Source organism: Salmo salar, chromosome 05, assembly GCF_965601325.2.
Source record: "Salmo salar chromosome 05, fSalSal1, whole genome shotgun sequence".
Taxonomy (NCBI): Eukaryota; Metazoa; Chordata; class Actinopteri; order Salmoniformes; family Salmonidae; genus Salmo; species Salmo salar.
In genome coordinates, this window is record NC_138295.1 from 62,598,133 (window position 1) to 62,618,669 (window position 20,537).

General features: G+C 42.6%; 1 protein-coding gene across 5 annotated transcripts in view; it reads right to left on the reverse strand.

Moving 5' to 3' along the window:
- LOC106605464 (rho guanine nucleotide exchange factor 2) overlaps nucleotides 1-20,537 on the reverse strand; it is a 65,123-nt gene that overhangs the window by 18,655 nt on the left and 25,931 nt on the right. Inside the window, exon 1 of one of the 5 annotated variants that reach the window (XM_014201156.3) lies at nucleotides 18,684-18,983. The exons of the other annotated variants lie outside the window; for them this stretch is intronic. Within the exon in view, the coding sequence (XP_014056631.1) occupies nucleotides 18,684-18,749 (66 nt within the window). The 5' untranslated portion in view covers nucleotides 18,750-18,983. Of the gene's footprint in view, nucleotides 1-18,683; nucleotides 18,984-20,537 lie in introns of those variants that run through there. 5 annotated transcript variants of the gene reach the window in all.

The following is a 20,537-nucleotide window of genomic DNA, read 5'->3' on the forward strand; positions in this document are numbered from 1 at the left end:
TACGCACGGGAAAATGTTAAGCATGAAAAACCCAGCAGCGTTGCAGTTCTTGACACACTCAAAGCGGTGCACCTGGCACCTATTACCATACCCGTTCAAAAGGCACTTAAATATTTTGTCTCGCTCATTCACCCTCTGAATGGCACACATACACAATCCATGTCTCAATTGTTTCAAGGCTTAAAAATCCTTCTTTAACCGGTCTCCTCCCCTTCATCTACATGGATTCAAGTGGATTTGACATCAATAATGGATCATAGCTTTCACCTGGGCAGTCTATGTCATGGAAAGAGCAGCTGTTCGTAATGTTTTGTACACTCAATGTATCGTCCCTCTCCCCTGCATTTACATTTACATTTAAGTCATTTAGCAGACGCTCTTATCCAGAGCGACTTACAAATTGGTGCATTCACCTTATAATATCCAGTGGAACAACCACTTTACAATAGTGCATCTAAATCTTTTAAGGGGGGGTTAGAAGGATTACTTTATCCTATCCCAGGTATTCCTTAAAGAAGTGGGGTTTCAGGTGTCTCCGGAAGGTGGTGATTGACTCCGCTGTCCTGGCGTCGTGAGGGAGCTTGTTCCACCATTGGGGTGCCAGAGCAGCGAACACCTGCTCCTCTACCCCCACCTCCTCTCTCATAGGATTCCCCTGTATCAGATAGTTGTCCTTGGCTGACCCTCAGACTATATGGATGCCAGAGGAGAGCTAACGCTAAAAATCTGTAGTCGACTTGTTTATTAAACTGCCTCTCCCGCGCTCCTGGCCAGTCTGAGAGGAGACCACATCACAGTGTGTTGAGTTAATCAGCCTAAGGAGGCCTCTAGGATCCATGACCCCACCATCAGACGTCATCCCCCCCAACCACAAGACCAACAAACCCACTGAGATAACACCCTATCTGGCTGTACAAACTTTATAGGACCAACCTCTCAGTGATGATCAGACGAAGGGCTTGGGATTCAATCAAACATGTACTACGGAATGTTTGATTGTATTACGGAAAAACACACTAGGGGAAATATCACTTTGAACTTTGTACACTGAAAAAAAGTATATCGTTACCAAACAGGATGTTGAACCAAGATTACATCACAATACCTGTATTTTTACAACCATGTTTCAATCTAAAATGAGATACTTTAGACATGTGTGTCTACAGAGAATTAGTTTCCTGCACAAGGCCATAAAAGCAGTATTCAATTCTCACCTGGGGATTACGAACCAGTATCCCCTCAGGTCACAAGCCTCAATGTTAACCACCACTATGCCATATAACAGTATCCCAGTCTGAATTCTGACCCCAGACAGATAAGACACAGAGATTAAAGAGCTGTTAACATGCTGCTGTGGTGAACAACACAAACAACCAGCAGGTCAATAAACCTGCTATAGGGGAGTGATCTGAAAAATGGATGATGAGGGCAAGTTTCCTTGTTATTTTGGATGGGGGAGTCAATCGTAGCCTTTGTCTCTTAGTGGTTGAAGAGCACCTTTGGCCAAATTCAGCCAGCCAGTGTGTAGCATGGCTAATCCTTTGTTTCGTAAATTATTATTAGACTGGCACTGGTGTCTAAATAAGGTGGCATGTATTACTTTTTTTTAGATGGAAGGAAGTGACCTAATTGGTTTACTGTAAGCAATGAAGCTTGGGTATGCTGCTGGGGTCTGACTTTATTGATGCTAATGGTTAACCAAGAGGTTGGCATGACCAAGAATCTAGCCAAATAGATACAGATACACAGTGCTAGGTAGTTAACATTGAGTTCTGTATGTATGCAAAGACATATACTGAGCAAAAATATAAACGCAACATGCAACAATTTCAAAGATTTTACTGGGTTACAGTTCATAGAAGGAAATAGGTCAATTGAAATAATTGATTAGGCCCTAATTTATGGATTTCACATGACTGGCCGGGGTGCAGTCATGGGTGGGCCTGGGAGGGCATAGGCTGGGGAGCCAGGCCCAGCCAATCAGAATGAGTTTTCCCCCACAAAAGGGCTTTATTAGGCAGAAATGCTTTTTGTGCGTATGGAATATTTCTGGGATCTTTCAATTCAGCTCATGAAACATGGGAACCAAAACTTTACATGTTAAGTTTATATTTTTGTTCAGTATATAATAAATAGAATGGACATTACTATTTAACCTGTTGAGGGTAGGGGGCAGTATTTGCACGGCCGGATAAAAAATGTACCCGATTTAATCTGGTTATTACTACTGCCCAGAAACTAGAATATGCAGATAATTATTGGCTTTGGATAGAAAACACCCTAAAGTTTCTAAAACTGTTTGAATGGTGTCTGTGAGTATAACAGAACTCATATGGCAGGCAAAAACCTGAGAAGATTCTGTACAGGAAGTGCCCTCTCTGACCATTCCTTGGGTTTCTTGACTCTTTTTATTGAAAACTTAGGATCTTTGCTGTAACGTGACACTTCCTACGGCTCCCATAGGCTCTCAGAACCCGGGAAAAAGCTGAATGACGTCTTTGCAGCCCCTGGCTGAAAAAGATTAGCGCCTTTGGTAAGTGGTCTATCAGAGGACAATGAGACTGAGGCGCGTGCACGAGGCGACCCCATGTTTTTATTTTCTCTCTCTTTGTACTAAAACATGGTTTCCCGGTCGGAATATTATCGTTTTTTTACGAGAAAAATGGCATAAAAATTGATTTTAAACAGCGGTTGACATGCTTCGAAGTACGGTAATGGAATATTTAGAATTTTTTTGTCACGAAACGCGTCGGGCGCGTCACCCTTCTTTACCCTTTCGGATAGTGTCTTGAACGCACGAACAAAACGCCGCTATTTGGATATAACTATGGATTATTTTGAACCAAACCAACATTTGTTATTGAAGTAGAAGTCCTGGGAGTGCATTCTGATGAAGAACAGCAAAGGTAATAACATTTTTCTTATAGTAAATCTGACTTTGGTGAGGGCTAAACCTGGTGGGTGTCTAAATAGCTAGCCCTGTGATGCCGGGCTATCGACTCAGAATATTACAAAATGTGCTTTCACCGAAAAGCTATTTTAAAATCGGACATAGCGAGTGCATAAAGGAGTTCTGTATCTATAATTCTTAAAATAATTGTTATGTTTTTTGTGAACGTTTATCGTGAGTAATTTAGTAAATTCACCGGAAGTTTGCGGGGGGTATGCTAGTTCTGAACGTCACATGCTAATGTAAAAAGCTGTTTTTTGATATAAATATGAACTTGATTGAACAAAACATGCATTTATTGTATAACATAATGTCCTAGGGTTGTCATCTGATGAAGATCATCAAAGGTTAGTGCTGCATTTAGCTGTGGTTTGGGTTTATGTGACATTATATGCTAGCTTGAAAAATGGGTGTCTGATTATTTCTGGCTGGGTACTCTGCTGACATAATCTAATGTTTTGCTTTCGTTGTAAAGCCTTTTTGAAATCGGACAGTGTGGTTAGATTAACGAGAGTCTTGTCTTTAAAATGGTGTAAAATAGTCATATGTTTGAGAAATTGAAGTAATAGCATTTCTAAGGTATTTGAATAACGCGCCACGGGATTCCACTGGCTGTTACGTAGGTGGGACGATTTCGTCCCACCTTCCCTAGAGAGGTTAAAGCAATTGTCAAGATGTTTTTATGCCACACGTCCATTTCTGATGAGTCAGTTTCCAAGCGTCAACCAGTTTTCCTGCCGCAACAATAGCACTTCCTATTTATCATGACACTTCTACAAAGCCTAGCATTCACTTTACTGGGCTGCCATGACAGATGAGGTCAGAGGAGTTTCAGGTGAGATGGACAGAGAGCCATATATATTCTTCCCTTTGAGCCATAGAAAATGTGCTCATTTTTGGTCCCTCTATTAAAGGCTTCTATGAATACATGTCATTCACTCCCCTTCCTGCAACCAAACAGCCTCAGAGACTCAGACACAACAAAACTAAACAGGAAAGGGAGAAACAAAAAACTCACATTGTGCCGAAAAACGTAGTTTGGAAATGGGTTTGTATACACAGTCCAGACATTTTTGTAAAAAGCAGTTTTTTTCTCAGTAATCTGTTTTCTGCCAAATTGTCTATGCAGGTACTTGAGTGCTGACAAAACACAACGGAAGTTCCTTATACTGACTTCCTGTTTCATGGATAAGGCAGTGGAGCCAGAGGAGAGCATGGAGACTGAGGTTGGTGAGTTGGGAGCGTAGCAATACTACAGTTGGAGGGGAAGGACAAAGTTGCTGTTCATAATCTTAGCTCCAGGGTTCTCAGACGGCCTTTTAGACTTCTTTGACTCAGATCAACACCGTGGCTTTGCGTAGCAAACAATTTTATCCAGTCTGACTGACAAAGCAGACATTTTAGGCATTTTTTCTGTCATATAGCTGGATATGTAGTGAATGTAGGTTAAGTAAAGAACAGTGACAACCCACTGGGCAAATACTTGTTGAATCAACATTGTTTCCACGTCATTTTAACACTAAAATTCAATGTGATGAAGTTTAATCAACGTGGAAAACTGATTGGATTTGCAAAAAGTAATCAACGTAAGGGAATTCCGTCTTTCTTCCAGCCAACGTTTAATCTAAATCCAATGACACGGTTAAATTTTTTGTTGATTTCACATTGAATTTGCATTAGTTGACAACTCAACAAAATGTAAATCAAAACTAGACATTGAAATGATGTCTGTGCCCAGTTCTGATCAACTAGGAATTTGAACCATAGGCCTTCTAGTAACTATATGACTGGTAACTATAGCATGGATGCTGTACACATAAATGTTTATTAACTTATAACAAATAAGTGTTCAATAATATAATTTTTATAAATGCACTAAGACTAAAAATGTATTCATCACATATTGCACATAATGTAGCTCATAACACTGATTCAATGCTGAAATAAATGATAATGCTTTGTTTTGATGTGAAGGCCCATTATTGCTCTCCCTTAAGTAACTCATTATCCACACAGTGTAGTCATAAGTTATTACAGCCAGACACTAACAAGCTTGGCTGATCCTTGTTCCGGTTGACTGAATAGCTTTGGGTGTGTCCTCTCCTCTGTTTATGTTTCATGTATTCTTTTTGCCGACACACTTTCAACCCTGGGTATACAGTGGCTTGCGAAAGTATTCACCCCCCTTGGCATTTTTCCTATTTTGTTGCCTTACAACCTGCAATTAAAATGGATTTTGTATCATTTGATTTACACAACATGGCTACCACTTTGAAGATGCAAAATATTTTTTCTTGTGTAACAAACAAGAAATAAGACAAAATAATTGAAAACTTTAGCGTGCATTCACTTTGTAGAGCCACCTTTTGCAGCAATTACAGCTGCAAGTCTCTTGGGGTATGTCTCTATAAGCTTGGCACATCTAGCCACTGGAATTTCTTCCCATTCTTCAAGGCAAAACTGCTCCAGCTCCTTCAAGTTGGATGGGTTCCGCTGGTGTACAGCAATCTTTGCGTCATACCACAGATTCTCAATTGGATTGAGGTCTGGGCTTTGACTAGGCTATTCCAAGACATTTAAATGTTTCCCCATAAACCACTCGAGTGTTGCTTTAGCAACATGCTTAGGGTCATAATCCTGCTGGAAGGTGAACCTCTGTCCCAGTCTCAAATCTCTAGGAAGACTGAAACAGGTTTCTCTCAAGAATTTCCCTGTATTTAGCACCATCCATCATTCCTTCAATTCTGACCAGTTTCCCAGTCCCTGCCGACAAAAAACATCCCCACAACATGATTCTGCCACCACCATGCTTCACTGTGGGGATGGGGTACTCGGGGTGATGAGAGGTGTTCAGTTTGTGCCAGACATAGCATTTTCCCTGATGGCCAAAAAGCTCAATTTTAGTCTCATCTGACCAGAGTACCATCTTCCATATGTTTGGGGCGTCTCCCACATGCCTTTTGGCAAACACCAAACGTGTTTGCTCATTTTTTTCTTTAAGCAATGGGTTTTTCTGGCCACTCTTCCATAAAGCCCTGTGGAGTGTGCGGCTTAAAGTGGTCCTATGGACAGATACTCCAATCTCCGCTGTGGAGCTTTGCAGTTCCTTCCTTATCTTTGGTCTCTTTGTTGCCTCTCTGATTAATGCCCTCCTTGCCTGGTTTGTGAGTTTTGGTGGGCGGCCCTCTCTTGGCAGGTTTGTTTTGGTGCCATATTCTTTCCATTTTTTAATAATGGATTTAACGGTGCTCTGTGGGATGTTCAAAGTTTCTGATTTTTTTTATAACCCAACCCTGATCTGTACTTCTCAACTTTGTCCCTGACCTGTTTGGAGAGCTCCTGGTCTTCATGGTGCCCCTTGCTTAGTGGTGTTGCAGACTCTAGACCTTTCAGAACAGGTGTATATATACACTGAGATCATGTGACAGATCATGTAACACTTAAATAAAGTCCACCTGTGTGCAATCTAACTAATTGTGTGACTTCTGAAGGTAATTGGTTGCACCAGATCTTATTTATGGGCTTCATAGCAAAGGGGTGAATACAAATGCACACACTACTTCTCAGTTTTTGTATTTTTTAGAATTTTTTGAAAATTTTCATTTCACTTCACCAATTTGGACTATTTTGTGTATGTCCATTACATGAAATCCAAATAAAAATCAATTTAAATTACAGTTTGTAATACAACAAAATAGGAAAAACGCCAAGAGGGATGAATACTTTTGCAAGACACTGTATTGAGAGCATACAACCTGAAAGTGAGAAGCGTTAAACTGTGTGATGTCAGCTCACTGAAGCGAAATTAGCGCAATCTAATCGGAGGGTGAATAAGTGGTCAACTAACCTCAGAATGACATCACTAACTAATAAGATAGAAAGTCATTAGTGCACAAAGGAACAGAAACACATACAGCAGATTCACAGAATATCACACTAGAATGACCTGCATACAGAAACTTAAGTTGAATCCAAAAACAAATGTAAACGTGACGCTATTGATATAGGTTGAAATTTACAGGGACATATGCCAGTGGTCCCCAATGAGATTATGTTCCTAAAATTACATATGTAAACAATCAAAAACCATTGTGCAGTCTGCCTTTATTCGAGTTGAGCCAACTAAATCAAGGTGTGTCAGGCAGGAAGGGCTGTCCTGTGTGTATTGCGACATCACAGGAAAGCGGACTGCCATAACAGAGTTAGTGGTAGTCAGCACATGGACATACACTGGGAGAACAAAGCCATTTTGCCTTTGCTTGCTACACAATCGGTCTGCGGCAGCCCAGGATCTCCTTCAAGTTAACCCTGTGTCATGCGTGAAGAGGGTCAGTCCCTCTAGAAGAGGAGGAAAGGGGGGGGGGGGGTCTTATTATGGGAGAGAGTGTGCTTGCTACTGTCCCCTGTAGCAGAGAGAGTGAGGCTGAGAGAGACAGAGCCCTGGTTAATGGGCCATAAACAATGAGCTTGTCTGTTGTCTCTCTCATTTCAGATGACATCAGCAGCATAGTGACAAAACATGATATCTAATGGTTCATTAAATATCCTCAGAACGATCTTTGGGAACAAGCAGTCACCAATCCCCATAGCACGTATGAGTGACAGTAAAAAGAGTGATGGAATAGCTACACTATGAAGTGTCGCAGCTTGACTGGATCATCAGTAGCAAGGAGCAGCATGGAGAGTCTGCCTAAACCCAACAAAAAGGAGTGAAGTTATGAAGGTATACACTGTCTAGACAAATATATGTCCTAAGAGGAGATGGAGGATTACTAAACAGAGAGAGTGAATAAGAGGGAGAGAGAGAATGAAACCGAGATACCTAGGAAAGAGGGAGAGGCCTGAGGGGGAACACCCACGAAAGCAGGAGGCTGAAACGAGTGAGGGAGAAAAAGAGAGACCTAAGCAAGAAATAAAATGGGCCTGGGATGAAGGGGGAGGGGGGGGAAGAAAAGACAGACAGATGGAGAAATGGATACAGGGGGAAGAGAGAGAACCCCGGAGAGAGGTAGAGAGATAGAGCGTGATGTGGCAAAGAAACAAAAGAGGAGAAGAGAATACCTGACACAGCGAGAGAGCCTAGCAGGTAACTGGATTTCAGCGTGTATTGATGGAGGAACAAAGAAAGAGAGAGCAGACAAAGAACACAAAGAGAGATGGAGAAACTGGAGACACTGGGGAAGAGAACTACTGGATGTGTGTAGAACTCTATCCTAAGGGTTACTAAATGTATCGGAAAAAGACATTGAGTGTGTGGATCCATAGTTCTCATCTTAGTGTGTGCGTGTGCATTCAGTACGTGCATGCATATGGGTGTCCGTTTGTGTGGTAGCAAAGGGGAGGTATGGCTATAGTATTATTGTGTTGTCGCAGGGAAAGGTGGTCATTATAATAGCGTAAACGTGTCCATCCTTTGCATGTTCCTGTGGGTGAGGAGACTATAGATGTAGGATCTTAATTTGAGCCAGTTTGCTACACCAGGAAAATAACCCTGCATTAATAGGAAATGTGAATTGTAATGTGGATTATAATTAATGGAAATATTTTGCAGGTGTTGATATATTTGTTATTAGGGCAAATCAAGCCTTTTTAAACCTTGAATAGCCTACAAGTTTGCATTTCCTGCTGTGCAGTAAAATTCGCAGCAACAAAAGTGTGATCAAATAAAGATCCTACATCTGTATCAGAGACAGATGGCATCCATCATGAGGCTTAGTACACTATGACCTTGATGATGTTAGGCAGCCCACACACCCACACAGTTCTGTGGGAAAATGAATGTCTGCCCCCTAGTTAGCGCCTGACTGTCCCAAGGGCACATTCATTAATAATGAGTACAGCTACACACCCACATGTAGGATCATAATTTGATCACCCTGTTGCAGGAGAACTTTCCTGCAATGCACAACATTTTAAACTTGAAATGTATTTGAGGTTTAAAAGGCTTCTGAAGTTCGCAATTTCCATTTAGTAATTTCAGACTTGATTTTCCCGTTACGAAAAACATAACCCCTACAAAAATGTCCATTCATTATAATCTACATAATAATTAACATTTCCTGTTGTTGAAGGATTATTATCCTGCTGTACCAAACTGGCTCAAATTAAGATCCTACATCTGTACACACACATATTATACACACACACAAACTGGCTTACAGAACAATTCCTTACAAAAGGTACGGCACACATTAACAGTAGAGAGAGATTTATTGCACAGTAGGAGTCCACATACCAGTGTTTTATGGTTACAACTATTTCCACCACTACAACATAAAATAACAGAGACATCTTCATCAGGGGAAATCTGTTTTTCGTAATCAATAAACATATTTAATCCTTTTTTTGTTGTTGCTAACTATCAACTAAATCAAATCAAATTTTATTAGTCACATGCGCCGAATACAACCGGTGTAGACCTTAAAGTGAAATGCTTACTTACAAGCCCCTAACCGACAATGCAGTTAAAAAAAATATGGATAAAAATAAGAAATAAAAGTAACAAGTAATTAAAGAGCAGCAGAAAAATAACAATAGCGAGACTAAACTCAGCAAAAAAAGAAACGTCCCTTTTTCAGGACCATGTCTTTCAAAGATAATTAGTAAAAATCCAGATAGCTTCACCGATCTTCATTGTAAAGGGTTTAAACACTGTTTCCCATGCCTGTTCAATGAACCATAAACAATTAATGAACATGCACATGTGGAACGGTCGTTAAGACACTAACAACTACCAGACGGTAGGCAATTAAGGTCACAGTTATGAAAACTTAGGACACTAAAGAGGCCTTTCTACTAACTCTGAAAAACACCAAAAGAAAGATGCCCAGGGTCCCTGCTAATCTGCGTGAATGTACCATAGGCATGCTGCAAGGAGGCATGAGGACTGCAGATGTGGCCAGGGCAATAAATTGCAATGTGCGTACTGTGAGACGCCTAAGACAACGCTACAGGGAGACAGGACGGACAGCTGATCGTCCTCGCAAGGGCAGACCACGTGTAACAACACCTGCAGAGGATCGGTACATCTGAACATTACACCTGCGGACAGGTACAGGATGGCAACAACAACTGCCCGAGTTACACCAGGAACGCACAATCCCTCCATCAGTGCTCAGACTGTCCGCAATAGGCTGAGAGAGGCTGGACAGAGGGCTTGTAGGCCTGTTGTAAGGCAGGTCCTCACCAGACATCACCGGCAACAACGTCGCCAATGGGCACAAATCCACCATCGCTGGACCAGACAGGACTGGGAAAAAGTGCTCTTCACTGACAAGTTGCGGTTTTGGCTCACCAGGGGTGATGGTCGGATTCGCATTTATCGTCGAAGGAATGAGCGTTACACTGAGGCCTATATTCTGGAGTGGGATCAATTTGGAGGTGGAGGGTCTGTCATGGTCTGGGGCGGTGTGTCACAGCATCATCGGCCTGAGCTTGTCGTCATTGCAGGCAATCTCAACGCTGTGCGTTACAGGGAAGACATCCTCCTCCCTCATGTGGTACCCTTCCTGCAAGCTCATCCTGACATGAACCTCCAGCATGATAATGCCACCAGCCATACTGCTCATTCTGTGCGTGATTTGCTGCAAGACAGGAATGTCAGTGTTCTGCCATGGCTAGCGAAGAACCCGGATCTCAATCCCATTGAGTACGTCTAGGACCTGTTGGATCGGAGGGTGAGGGCTAGGGCTATTCCCCCCAGAAATGTCCGGGATCTTGCACATGCCTTGGTGGAAGAGTGGGGTAACATCTCACAGCAAGAACTGGCAAATCTGGTGCAGTCCATGAGGAGGAGATGCACTGCAGTACTTAATGCAGCTGGTGGCCACACCGGATACTGACTGTTACTTTGATTTTGACCCATCCTTTGTTCAGGGACACATTATTCCATTTCTGTTAGTCACATGTCTGTGGAACTTGTTCAGTTTATGTCTCAGTTCTTGAATCTTGTTATGCTCATACAAATATTTAATATTTATGTTACATTTGCTGAAAATAAACGCAGTTGACAGTGAAAGGACGTTTATTTTTTTGCTGAGCTTATATACAGGGGGTGTACCGGTACAGAGTCAATGTGCGGGGGCACCAGTTAGTTGAGGTAATATCTACATGTAGGTAGAGTTATTAAAGTGACTAAGCATAGATGATAACAACAGAGAGTAGCAGCGGTGTAAAAGAGGGGGATCGGGGCAATGCAAATAGTCTGGGTAGCCATCTAATTAGATGTTCAGGAGTCTTATGGCTTGGGGGTAGAAGCTGTTTAGAAGCCTCTTGGACCTAGACTTGGCACTCTGGTACCGCTTGCCGTACAGTAGCAGAGAGGACATCTATGACTAGGGTGGCTGGAGTCTTTGACAATTTTAGGGCCTTCCTCTGACACCGCCTGGTATAGAGGTCCTGGATGGCAGGAAGCTTGGCCCCAGTGATGTACTAGGCCGTTCGCACTACCCTCTGTAGCGCCTTGCGGCCGGAAGCCGAGCAGTTGCCATACCAGGCAGTGATGCAATCAGTCAGGATGCTCTCGATGGTGCAGCTGTAGAACCTTTTGAGGATCTGAGGACCCATGCCAAATCTTTTCAGTCTCCTGAGGGGGAATAGGTTTTGTCGTGCCCTCTTCACGACTGTCTTGGTGTGCTTGGACCATGTTAGTTTGTTGGTGATGTGGACACCAAAGAACTTGAAGCTCTCAACCTGCTCCACTGCAGCACTGTCGATGAGAATGGGGGCGTGCTCGGTCCTCTTTTTCCTGTAGTCCACAATCATCTCCTTTTTCTTGATCACGTTGAGGGAGAGGTTGTTGTCCTGGCACCACACGGCCAGGTCTCTGACCTCCTCCCTATAGGCTGTCTCGTTGTTGTCGGTGACCGCAGGACAAAACATAAAATGGAATGCTCTTGGGCTTTGTTAGCCTACTAAACAGAGGTATCTGGGTATTTAGGGTTACTACTGTTTTCACTGAAGTATATTCCAGTTTAGTGCACCTCTTCAATTCAAAATGATGATCCCGGATTGAAGAGTGCCTTTTTGTCCATCTGTGATGAGGACGGAGGAGAGAGGAGACCGAGCTCAGATGGTAGGCCAGGTCCTTTCAGCTCCAGCTGTGATAACTATCTATGCCCAGACAGTCATTTCAGCATGGTCAGAGAGAGCCATCACAGGCTATGTGCTAATATTAATTTATATTAGTGATCGGGGGGGGAAAAAATCTATGTAGTTACATATCGCAATATACATTTTGGACAAAATAATATCAATATTTGACTCCAGACCTAATTTATAGTCTCCTTGTGTGTATTTTCCCCTGATAGGTACGACTAGATAGGTTTTCACTAATAATCCTTCTATTTAGATCAGTGCTTATGAAAGCCAGGACAATGTGATGAAGCTCCAGTATTTCAGTCTGTTGGGTAATTACTGTAGCACACTCAACCCAGTAGCAGCCACTCAGGGGGAGTGTGAGGGGGGAACTGGGGCTATTGACTGGGTCATCAGGTTCACACAGGGTGTTGTTTGTTTTAAGAAGCTCTATGATGAGTTCACTTCCTGTGACTCTGGCTTTAGTTAGTTTGGGTTCCACCCCTGACCCCCACTCAGTCACCTCTAGTGGGGGTTTCACAAAGGCAATGCTAAGACTCCAAAGAAAACCCCTGTAATAGAATGCTAGCTATTGCAACACCCAACTCCCCTCTACAAAGTCATGTACCTACAGACTACTAAGCACCCCTCCACCTATCCTTATTTCTCCTAAATGGTTTCTTTCCTCCCTCTCTTTTGTCCTCCTTCGTAACCACTCGCTATCCCGACAACTCAAATTGAAGTCTTCCACTGCTCTATGACCGTGGAGAAGAAACGTTAGTGGGGGCATGGCGTTTGGCTGGAGCTATGTGGCTGAGTAGCCAGCCAAACCTTTCGCTCTCCTCTTCCTCAATCTCTAATCCTCCTTCTCTCCTGCTCCCTCTCCCTCACTTTCTCTCCTCCCTCCCCATGTGATTGGTCCATTCCCCTACCAGTCTAGTCAGCTGCTGTGCGGTGAACCTATTGTCCGTTACCAGGCTGACTGTGAAAACAGCCCCCTAAAGCAACACTGTTTACACAGGTGCAGTCACACACTGGTGACCACAATGACAGTGTGTGTGTGTGTGTGTGTGTGTGTGTGTGTGTGTGTGTGTGTGTGTGTGTGTGTGTGTGTGTGTGTGTGTGTGTGTGTGTGTGTGTGTGTGTGATCTGTCGACAGAAGGTGAGATGGTGTGTCCATGTGTGTGTGATTATGTCTCTGTTGGGTGTTAAAGTGTGTGTGTGGGCACACTTTTAAGAGTTAAAACAGGCCTTAGCCTCATGGGAAGAACTTTTCATGTGTAGTAGTGTTTGTGTGCGTGCATGTATGTTGTACAGTGTATGGTCTGTTTTGTCACATGACCGAGCGGTTCAGGCACATTAACTGGGCACTCCTTATTCCTGGGCCTGCAGACATATGATGCATGACCACTTTATGAGTCTGCACTGAAGAATGGCCTCTCTATGGCACTGTCTGAAACAGAAGCTGATCTAGGACTGGGCCCATATAAAATACCATGAATGGAACCAACAGGTCACCATTTAACCTTAATGTATAACAATTTGGAAGTCTACATGCCTCTTTGACTAGGTAAAACATAATATTTGAAATATATTTTGGGTTTTAAGGGTACATAATGACATCCGCTCACTTGCTTCTCCACTTGTATTGTTGTCTTTCAGCATGTCACATACAGATGTGGGATCTTAATTTGATCATTCTTTGTTGCTGAGAATTTTCCTGCACAACAGGAAATGCAAACTTGTAGTGTATTTGAGGTTTAAAAAGGCTTTTAAAGTTAGTGCTTTCTACTTTAAAATGTCAGACGTGATTTGCTGTAACAAAAAATGTATCATCAACTCCTTAAAAAAAAAAGTTATATCCATTGTGATTCAATGGTCTCCATCTGTCTCCCCTCATTGGGCTGCAGATCTGAAGAAGGAATGGTTACAGGCAGAGGTGTGGACTCGAGTCAGACTCGAGTCACAAATACGATGACTTGCAACTCGACTTTGACTTTAACACCAATGACTCGTGGCTGGACTTGAGCCTTATGACTCAACCTGACTTGATACCCTCCCCTCAACTCTTCATTTAACGGATTACAGTTTGAATCGGACAGCAGTCAATCAAATTGGGCCAGCTGAGAAAAAGTTGTGCATGGCAGTGCAGAGGAACATCGGTGGGTGAATTCAGATGGAGCCCTTGGAAAGATGATACCCAAAATTATTATTTTCAGATATAAAGACGATGCTGTATCAACAAAAAAAAACGGATTGCAACTTGCAAAAAATGCGGGAAGAAAATTACAGACGCGGCGCAACAATTTCCAAATTTGTTCGACATTTGAAACTGCACAAAGAACAGTAAGTCGTGGCTAATATAGCCGACAGCTATATATTTTATTACTTTACTAGTGTACCATGTAGGCTAGCGTAACGTTAAATCAATGAGCCTCCACACAGTCAGTCAGTGCAGGAACGTGATCATTGCACCCAAGATTGAGTTACAACTGGCTAGGCAGTTGGTGGCCTAAATCCTGCCTGATGTTACTGCTGTTCCTAAAACAAGGTTGGGCGATTGTGGTTGGGCGATTGTGTACAAGCCTACATCGCCGATTGTGCCCCATAGCGATCCTCGATAGTCGATCACTATTGGGGGGGGGGGTTCTTTCTCATGGCTACCCATGTATTTCAATGGAAATATAACGTTTATTTGGAAAGTAATAAATATATAGATATTTTTTAAAGCATTCATGATTTGCGTGAATGTAATATACTAACTATTACTCTTGTTAAAAATATGAAATGGTATTACATTTGGTGAAGAGCACATTATGACATGTTAAGGACTCAAAACTCAAAGTTTAGGACTTGAGACTTGACTTGATACTTGATGGTCTTGACTTGAGACTTGACTCGGACTTGCCTGTCTTGGGACTTGAGTGCTAAGACTTGAAACTTACTTGTGACTTGTAAAACAATGACTTGGTCCCACCTCTGGTTACAGGTCATAAGTCATATTGGCAGACTGGGGGGAGTGGAGAGGGGGGGTCAGATTGCAGGTTTCTGAGGTCACATGATCAGGAAAAGGCTTCTTTAAGATTACGGAGCTTATGGCCTTGGGTTTAAAGACAGAGCGCAGTGTGTCAGTCTGACAACTGGAGTGTGTGCATGAAATTCTAAGAGTGTAGCTCTTCAATTTAGACTCCTAGCTATTGTTCCTGGAGGCACCGACCACTGGAGCACATAATGAGAATACAACAGGCTGATCACACAGACACTCCTCGCCTGTCTCAAACAGATATATACGACAAGGACTGACTCACCTACTGTCTTTCTGATTCACCCAGACACTTTCAGCCTACGTCAACTACACATCTCATAATATTAGTCTTCCAGACAGATTTAAAACTGATATATGATTCGGCAATAAGAAAGCCCTAAAAATATAGAATATATCTAAAGCAACTTAGGTGTGCAGTGAGTTATTGGCACAGCAGTGAGGGATAGATAATGTGGGAAAAGTCCACCAGTCAGAGCCATTCCCGAACTGGTACAATGGAGACCCTGTGACAACTGACAAGAGAGCTTCCTCCCTCTTTCTCACACATGCACAATATCTTTCTCTAACGTCCGCTATCCCTTCCCAACCTCTCCAATTCTCCCTCTCATTCCATCTATTTCACTCAAACCCCCTCTCACTCCCGCTCTCTTTCTCTCATCTTCCCCCAGGGCTGTATATATCACAATCCCTGCTCTGTCCTGCCCCACATTCTACCCAATGATGTGCAACTTTGCTGGGGTGCATAGGGTCCAATGAACAGCAATGGAACCCCCAAGAGAAAAGAAAGGGTTGGGTTGTGAAATGCATGAAACATGGGATTTCTGGCTGATCTGAATGTATGCCAATGCCAAATCTATTTCTCTCACACATATACACAGTCCAGAAGTGTGTGCATGCGCATTTGTCTGTGTATGTGTAGACATTGAGCCCTGGAGTATTTCATATGTGATTGTCTGGCACTGGGAGTTTGTATTGGCATGTGGCTCCGTGTCACTATGCATGCCAGCCCTCATGCCTTTCCACCAGTCACATCTGCTAGCATGTGTGTTTGGGTCTGCTTGTTCTAGTGGGGGTGGGGGTCACGACACTGGGATGCTAAATTAGCTTTGGCCAAAAGGCTGAAATCCCACAGTCAGACGAAGAACACACACACACACACACACACACACACGTTCACATTCAAACAAATATGTACGCATGCACACACAGAAATCCCACACTCTAACCTCTCTGACTCAGTGGGCATCACCCACTAACATTTCCCCTCAACACAATGACACACACACACACACACACACAGGAATTTTTGTTAGTAATGTTGCCATTTGCTGAATATGTTTTTCTACATTTGGACTTCTGACTACTTGGCTGGGTCTTACAACCTATGCTCACAACAGCTGTACTTTTGCCACTATCCTGCTCTAACAAAACCTTCTCTTGTGGCCTTCTCCATTAAAGGATAACCAAACAACAGGCTACGCAAGACAGAACTACATTGACACTTGTGTTTCCATAGGAACTGTACACTTCCCTGTAAACATCTGAGCTCTGACTTCAACCACACAAAAAGCAGTGAGATAAGGTATCATAGAATACACACAAACCAGCCTCACAGTACACATCACACAGAGATAGTAGCACACATTTGCTGTACACACAGACACATATATATATATATAGATACATGTGCACACACACACACACACACACATTTTCCCTTCTGATCAGGAAGCAGTAAGATGATGAATTAAAACTGCTGCAATAATGATAGGCGTAAAGCAAGAGGATCATATTACACCTGTATAACCTGTCACAAACCAGGAACACAAACAACCTCAGCTGGGGGGGGGTTAGACAGGCTAAAGGAGAGAGGAAGGATATGTACTACTGCCATGTTCTAAGACTATAAAATAGAGCCAAAATATTTAATGCATTAAAATGATACTCAGAGTAGTTTGTTAAAGCTAAGACCTGGACCAGATCTGGATCCAAAGTGGTGCAGAAGAGAAGGCGGGGTAAGGGAAGTGTACAGATAACATGGACTAAACAGATGCTAAACTTGTAGAAATGTTTCTGATTTAAACAGGTGTGAAGGGACAGTAAACAACATGACCACACTTGTTTAGTAGAACTCAGATACACAAGACAAGAAGTGATTTGTAACTAATACAAACACATTCAACCTTCTGGTCTTTTAGCCATACCATACACTCTTAGAAAAAAGGGTTTCAAAAGGGTTCTACATGGAACTCAAAAGGGTACTACCTGGAACCAAACGAGTTCTACCTGGAACCAAAAGTAGTTTCTCAAATACACTCTTAGAAATCTTTTTGCTATCTAGAAGGTAAAAGGTTTATTTGGCTGTCCCCATAGGAGATAGGAGACAGTCCCCATAGGAGACAGCCAAATAAACCTTTTACCTTCTAGATAGCAAAAATATTTCTAAGAGTGCATTTGAGAAACTACTTTTTGATATCAACCAGATTCAATAAACATACTTGTATTATGGAAATGTGGATATGACAGTATGTGTGTCTGACGTAGTACTCCGCAGCACATGTGCAAACACACGTCCTGCAACTGTGCTATAGTCCACCCTTTTCACTTTCAGAGTGCTTGATACAATTACTGCGAAACAGAAATGTATCAAATGAATGAAGACAGACAACAGAGCCCAGGAGACGTTATAACAAATACAATAATAGGCACCGTTATAGAGCATTTTTTTATTTAACTAGGCAAGTCAGTTAAGAACAAATTCTTATTTTCAATGACAGTGGGTTAACTGCCTTGCTCAGGTGCAGAACGACATTTGTATCTTGTTGCTCGGGGACTCGAACTTGCAACCTTTAGGTTACTAGTCCAACGCTCTAACCACTAGGCTACGCTGCCGCCCCATTTGCAACGGTATCTCTCAGAAAACAGTTGCACAATATTCATTTTTGAATACGTGTCATGTGTCTAATAGTGTAACTGCATCATTTTGCAATTACTGTTCGACATATTATTGATCCGTAATATTCCGTATAGTCCATGACTAGACCAATGACACACACACACACACACACACACACACTTGCGGTTTTTCCCCCCTCCCCCAAACTATTTCCTCTAGCTCGGACAACGTGTTCGGGGTCTCAAGCTTTGGCTACTGCGCCGCACTATGCCACCCTTATGCCAAGCGATATGGTTTTCTATGATATGCAACGGGCGGGACAAACATTGCCAAAGTAGACAAAATCATTAGCCTTAATAGTAGTCTAAATCATTATTAAAAAGGTTGTTTCATTACGTTGCCACCATACAAAGCAGCAGTCCAAGGGAGCCCCCTTGTTTCCCCCACTCATCTTGGTATACCCGGAATAAGTAAATGGGGGATTTCCATGTCATTGCTGTATTTTACTATAAAAGACACCATCATGATCTATTGATATAATAAACAAATGTAGGCTATTATAATTGTTAGAATAACCCATGTTTCAGAACTAATGATATAGGCTACTAGTGGCCTACTAAATTTTAACAAATTGTTATTGAAAATGCAAATGTATTATCTATGCTATTGAATATTTTATTGAACAGTTATATACCCAAATGACTATTCAAACTCACCCGTAAATTGATTTCTTTCATTCTCTCTTGACGCGTTTTTGGCAGCGGTTCAGTGACACGGGACATAACGAGGACGGGATCAACAGAGAATGATCCTCAATTTAAATCAAAGGTGATCTCCAATCCTTCTCTTTCACTTTATTACAATGTTTTCTTAAAGATAAAATCCCAGTTTAATATTTCCAGTGGAACAGGCGGCGTCAGATAATAGCGCATGGAAGGCGAATCCGTTAACTTTTCTCCATATGTCTGAGTGCGGGCCTCGACGAACAACTGAACAGTTTCTCATGCAGGAAATTCGGACTCGGCACTCAGAAGGAGGAGCGAACATTTTTAAGCCGCGCCTCTGAATGCGGAGCTATTCTGATCAAAACATCCCCTTTCATCCTTTTCACCAACCAAGGATGAGTATTGAGTACTTAACCCGCCCACTGGGTAAAGAGACGTAATCAAAAGCCAATAATCAGATTGTGGCTATATTTTTTTTAACCACACCTCTAGAGGTGAAGATGTGGTTGCTGGGAGTGTAAACCTAGGCTTCATATTTAGGGTTTCGCTAAATGAGTTGTGCCCCTGTACAGTCAGTCTATGGTTGCCTCCTATGTTGTACTGTACATTTACAGCGCATTTCAGATTATAGTTGTTTGAAACCTCAGTTATTAATTAAGCTGTGCTACTTGAGCCACATAATGTGAGTTTGCCTGTTGACGTGGCAAAAACATAATTATGAAAACCTCCCATTTGGGCAATGCATGGGAGAGGTACCATCTGTTGGGAGGTGATGCCTTGAAGGCAAAATGTGGACTGGAAAAAGTAAAGGTGAATGTATTTGGGAATATAACAAGGAAAAGAATAGTAAAGGGATAGAGGGCATGTTAAAATGGAGAGAAGGAAAAGAGGGAGAAGGGGAGGTTAAATAAGAAGAGTGGCCCGGGGCTAAATTTAGAGAGCAATGAGAGAGGAAAACGCCCAACCATGCACCCACAGCCAATGGACCTCTGTCCTACTCGGTCCTCCAAACTGCAATATCACACCATTCCTTCTCTCTAACAGGACTGTGCCTGTGTGACCTTGCCTCTTCATCCTCCCACTCGTTTTCAGTCTCTCTGCTTTCAACACAATTTCTACTTTACTGGACATTCCCTGTCTCCAGCTCTCTGAGCATGCACTATGCATTATCACTCTCTTTCTTCTTCCTCCCTGGTTCAGTTGAGGGCTATCTGCATCCTTCCTCCACTGTGATCCTCTCCAGCTCCTCCTCCGTCTTCTCAGGTCCTCATCTTCTCTTCATGAGTCCTCATCTGATACCAATTGCCTTCCGACATGGTCAAACACACACACACACACACACACACACACACACACACACACGTGTGTGTGTACATGCGTGCGTGTGTGAGAGTGTGTGTGTGTGTGTGTGTGAGCGTGTGTGTGAGCGTGTGTGTGTGTGTGTGTGTGTGTGTGTGCGCGTGTGCGTGCGATGCCTGGCGGCACTTGGGTGGTATGATATAACACACAGGTGTTGGATACAGTACAATACTTCTATTGAGCATAGTCACCCAACATCACACTCAAGTCACTAAGTGACACTGTCACACACTAACCCTCTGAAGAGTTATTGTGAGGGAAACAACAACGCCTCACAATACGGAGTGTGTGTGTGTGTGTTAGAGAATGAGAAAATGTGTAACAGCGTGACAAGATGGCAACATTATTCCCTTTCAAAACAGAAAAGAGGAGCACGTCATTTAGCGAAAGAGTCCTCATAAACAGTTAGAATCATCTATAACATGACATCAGCCTTCGCATAAGAGTTTCCGATATGGTGATGGAAAACAAAGAGAGCGAGGGATA